This window comes from Taudactylus pleione, unplaced genomic scaffold (assembly GCF_031769625.1).
Source record: "Taudactylus pleione unplaced genomic scaffold, aTauple2 ptg000013l, whole genome shotgun sequence".
NCBI lineage: Eukaryota > Metazoa > Chordata > Amphibia > Anura > Myobatrachidae > Taudactylus > Taudactylus pleione.
Window position 1 is genome coordinate 2,501 of NW_028284416.1, and position 5,394 is coordinate 7,894.

General features: G+C 46.3%; 1 protein-coding gene across 1 annotated transcript in view; it reads left to right on the top strand.

Moving 5' to 3' along the window:
- PRPF4 (pre-mRNA splicing tri-snRNP complex factor PRPF4) overlaps window positions 1-5,394 on the top strand; it is a 6,195-nt gene extending 801 nt beyond the window's left edge. The window contains exons 3-7 of the mRNA XM_088469508.1: window positions 2,973-3,062; window positions 3,156-3,278; window positions 3,786-3,893; window positions 4,309-4,427; window positions 4,883-5,394. Of these exons, the coding sequence (XP_088325634.1) occupies window positions 2,973-3,062; window positions 3,156-3,278; window positions 3,786-3,893; window positions 4,309-4,427; window positions 4,883-5,076 (634 nt within the window). The 3' untranslated portion in view covers window positions 5,077-5,394. The remainder of the gene's footprint in view (window positions 1-2,972; window positions 3,063-3,155; window positions 3,279-3,785; window positions 3,894-4,308; window positions 4,428-4,882) is intronic.

Here is a 5,394-nt window from a genome sequence, read left to right on the forward strand (position 1 = left end):
ATCGTTCATATCGTAACGATCTATCGTTCCGTGTGTACGCACCTTAAGGAATACAGTTTGCTAAATGTTCAACAAGTGGCGGAAGATTGAAAAAAATTTATCCGGACTCAAAAATGAGAATTTATTTTTAATACTTCTAACCTTCAGTTCCTTATACGGCCCAGTAGCAGCGCGTCTCCTGTGCATCGTTTAGGACACTGGTTGGTGTGTATCTAGGCCCTGCCACCAGGAGACTGTGCGCTATAGAGCTGGTGTAATATATATAATAAAAATAACACCCTCTTATTCTTCAAGGGACAGCACTGAGAGAACCTGTTTTTGATGTGTTTTTTATTATTATTATAATCGGTGTGGCCCTTTGGTTGACTGTTAGCGCACAGAAAATATAATATCGGCGTTTCGTGCAGCAACTTCCTTGTCTTGGACTCGGCGATAATACAATGAGATATATTTAATAAGGGCGTTGGATTGAGAGATCTACAGTAAAAAGGTAGACAATGTCTAGATAGACACCAAATGTTAGACAGTCAATAGGTCGACAGGGACAAAAGGTCGACACACTAAAGGTCGACATGTAAGAAGGTCGACAGGTACAAATGGTCGACATGAAAAAAGGTAGACAAAAAAATGGTCGACGCATTTATTTTTTTTTCCTCGAGCCCTAACCCTCCCTTCTGGTGCCTAACCCTAATTGTCGGGGTAGGTGCCTGACCCTAACCGTCCCTTCCAATGCCTAACCCTCCGGTAAGTGCCTAACCCTCCCTCCGGTAAGTGCCTAACCCTCTCACCTGGTCCCTAACCGTCGGGGTAAGTGCCTATCCCTAACCCCCAAAAAACATGTCGACCATTTTGGTGTCGACCTTTAGTCCGTCTAACATCTGTTGTCTATCTAGACATTGTCTACCTTTTTACTGTAGATCTTTAGACCCCATGTAATAAGATGTTACTTTCGTGACCCGGGCGATTTCTGCGATTAAGTCTGTATAATTTAAAGCAGCAATGGTTCAAAAGACAAATGACCTGGTTTTGTAGGTAAATGGCACTTGGTACATTACCCTGAAGCTGCGTATGTGGAAAGAAAGATCTGTATTTAATCCTATGTTGGTCACACCCTACAATCTGATCTATCAGCAATTTGCCTATACACGAGGAGAGCCAAATTACACAGATCCAATCGCATTAGTTTTCCAGCGCCATTAGATTGTATGTGAAGTTGATTGCGATAAGAGAGCTCTGTGAGATCCAGCGGTCCAGCCTGTGAGGTCCAATCTGTGCAGAGTTGGTCGCCTGCGTAGGTCATTCTATTGGTATCCATGGATCTGATATAAACGTTCTGTACCCAGAAACGTGAGATAATCTGCTGTAATCCGTGCCTTCCTGAACAGCAGTCAGTGGATAGAGGCGAGGCCGGCTCGTGCTTCTAATTAAAGATGCTGATATAACTTTGTGATCAGTATTTTTCTTGCCTCTGCTCATTAAGTAGTAAGCCTCTGTCTCTGAAGGAGTAATTAGCCCATCTCTGTGGATTCTAGTGGTTGCCCTGGTGAATCATCCCACCTGGGGATCTAAATTGCTTGCTCCCTTGGCTCCATACGACACAGCACCCGTAGTCCCTGCTTGTCACATGGCTGTCCCTGTGTGTGCCGCTCATCGGTGAGATGAGAGCCGCCAGATGCTATACGCAGCGATCGTCCCTTTTTACTATAGAAGGGAATAAACACCTAATCTCCATAGGATTTAGAAGACAGGGGAGTAGACTGTGACTATCTGTGGTACAGACAGATCGGTATACACATCGTTCTTAGAACGCGGGTGTGCACAGAATTGGCACTAGACGTAATGTGATATAATATTGCCATAGTGATTAGTAACTGTGTACGGGAGGAAATATGCTGCCATTGGTGGCTTTTATGCTTTGTCGGTTCTCAAAGTAGTTTGGTTGCCAGAATGTTTTTTGTCCATTTACTACAGAGAATTAATGTGAAGTTGACGAGTAGTTTGGGCACCACCCTCACCGTAAGCAGCTGTCGCTTACGTTACATCTCTTCCTGTAATGAATGTGGCTCTGCCCGGTTGTGCCATCCCAGGAATGGGAAACTGATGCACAGCTTGGCGCTGTGGGGGGGCACGGGTAAAGCCAGGGGTATTGGAACAGAGCAGCAGATCCAGGCTGTGCGGTCCTTTGGCACCCACACTTCGGAGTGCAGCTTCAGGACAGTGTGAGTGACTGATTGCTGGGAGGGGAGAGGAGATGAGAATCCCTTAAAAACAAAATAATAATAATAATTAAACCCAGTTTATTTAAAAGTCCCAAGAAGTACAAATCTATACAAGCTGCTGTTTTATACTGTGGTTTTGTATATGCACTAGATAAATGTGTTTATGTTGCAAGCAATGCTATACATCCTCCGTACTAGGCCCGTGTGTGTGTGTGTGTGTGTGTGTGTGTGTGTGTGTGTGTGTGTGGTGTAAATATCGGCCACCGTGAAATCATTACTGAACCAATATCTGGACATTGATATAATTCCGGGTTACGGTCTGTCCTTTGTCTATGGGGCTATTGCAGATTCCCTCAGGCTTCTAGGATAGAGCTTTACATCAGAACCACCTACTGTCAGTGGATAACCTCTTTACCTGGCACTTAGGGGTCCTGCCCCCACCCAGGAGTGTAATCTAGCAGATAATTTAGTTATTCAGCTACGTGCTTACCATCTTGGTGGGGATCCTTTCCTTGTATGTACTGTATATGCTTTTGTGGAAAGTCCCTTTACATATTCTGATCAGGGGAGTACCCTGCATACGGCCGCTTGTATCAGGTGATGTCTTGTGCAATGACGTATGGGCACGGTGGGCAGCTCTCCTTGTACTCCAGCACAGAGAGCACCAACGTGGCACTAAATCTGGAAGACCCAGTCACCTGTACCCATGGGCTCCTGTGTGCCGGCCTCACATAATTGTCTCTCTTCCCTCAGCGATGAGCCAGTCGCGGATATAGAAGGTCACACAATGAGAGTGGCGAGAGTGATGTGGCATCCGTCCGGGCGATTTCTGGGCACTACATGGTAAGGAATATAACGCGAGCCACTGACTATTAGGGAGCTGGATTACAGTCAGACTGATGTGTTTTGCTTTCTGTCCTCACGGTAATATTGTAGTCACGACCGGTCGTGGAGATTGTGGGACCTAGAGGCACAGGAGGAGATTCTGCATCAGGAGGGGCACAGTAAAGGGGTGTACGACCTCTCCTTCCACCTGGACGGGTCTTTAGCTGGCACTGGGTAAGACACCTAGATGTATTGTGATGTGAGCATTTGGGGAGCAGGTCAGCGGTGCCGTAAATAACCCTGGAGCCTGGTTTTCGCCTTCCCCGGGTCTGTCCTAAACGCTGAACGGGCTGCTCACCGAGGTGCTGAGCAAACAAATTCTTGCGATGAGATCTCCGGCACTCAAAATCCGCATTTCGTGCAACCCAGCAACAAGCTTTCAGCACCGTATTTGCAGATCGCTCCTGCGCAATTATCGCGTTTGGTTTTCTAGTACTTTGCATTGTTTTTACACCTCTGCTTATTGTATTTTTGAGAAAAAAAAAAAAGGTTTAAAAAAATAAACTCCCATCTAGACATACAGAAGCTTATAGAGCTCTTAATGTAACCACTTACTGTACATATATACAGGAGGCCAGCTTAGGTATAAGGGAACGTTATGCAAAGTGCGTTGTACAGAACCGCTAGTGGTGCCCGTGATTCTTAACCTTTATCACCATGTGACGATCTCTTCTAATGCAGAGGTCTGGACGCCTTTGGCCGAGTGTGGGACCTGCGGACCGGTCGTTGTATCATGTTCCTGGAAGGTCACCTGAAAGAAATCTACAGCATCAACTTCTCACCCAACGGGTAAAGATGGAGACGATGAGATTGCAAAGATGCGTAGGGACAGCGACTACTGTGGTTCTCTATGGTGGGGGGGGGGATTAGCAATACATGACCTGGGGGTTTTATGTAAACAGAAACTAACAGGAATGTCCACCTGGGGCCCATGGGTGTCACCTGACCTGTACATGTGAGTCTTCCTATTAAATACCCGGATAGCGTAGGTCCGCTACAGCGGCAGGGGCTCGCTTTCTAAAAAAATGTGTCTTCTCATTTGAATAGACTGCCCCTGGCCTTAGAGAGTGGGGGGACTGATTGCAAGAAACAAAATGTAAATGTTCATTAAACGATAAAAAAAAAAAGTCTGTAATATAATGATAAATAGTAACCCGTTCTCCCTACGGCAACCTTTTATACCTTTATTTGTCCTATATTCTAGATATCACGTAGCTACCGGCAGCGGTGACAATACCTGCAAGGTGTGGGACCTTCGCCAGAGGCGCTGTATCTATACTATACCTGCTCACCAGAATCTGGTCAGCGCCGTTAAGTTCCAACGTGAGTATAACTCTGACTTCCCTCCATCGAACCTGATCCTGCTTCCAAATAGGATTCCAGAAGGAAATCGGAAGTGTTGGGTGTTATGGTTCAGCGTATGTTGGGTGGGGAATGCCTAATGTTTGGATGTGAGGGCAACTTAATTCATTGGGATCTTTGTTGGAGGACTTCAGTAATGATATGAGGGCAGGAGGAGAAGGGCATCTGATGTGCCAGGAGAAATGATCGCCGGCTGCTGGTTGGATGAATGTCGTGGACACCTGACCAGAAGCTGACCGTCCTTTTCTACTCGTAAATGATCTGGCATGTGTCCTTACCCTGCTAATAAGTCAGAAGGGCACCATTGAGTTAATGATGAAAGGTCAGGGAACCTCACTGATGTAAAACTATGTACTGGGAATGCAGAACATGTTACTTGTCTGTGGAATAACAATCTATCGTCTGGTTTCCAACAGCCACAAATGGACAGTACCTGCTGACGGGAGCGTACGACAACACAGCCAAAGTGTGGACACACCCGTTGTGGTCCCCGCTGAAGACCTTGGCCGGACACGAGGGGAAGGTGATGGGCCTGGACATCTCTTCAGACGGAGAACTCATCGCCACGTGTTCCTACGACAGAACTTTTAAGCTTTGGATGGTGGAATAAGGGGACTTTTGCAACATAGGAACATTTATTGAACAAAGTATCTGGGACAGGATCGGGAGCATCAGGATATTCCGTCTCATCCTATAGATCGCGGCAGGCGGTGGGCGAAATAGCTGCAGTTTTAGTCACATTAAATCCTGTTCCGCTCGGAGACTCCTATCACATTCTGGCCGTGTTCCACGTGTGCCGTTTCTCTTTGGGAAAGGAGAAGATTTTAACTGACGGGTGGGACCTGAGGTGCGGGTTGTGACGTAGGGACTCCGCGCTCCTTATTGCAGTGTTGTCATACCAATGATTAAATGTGTTTTTTTTTTATAA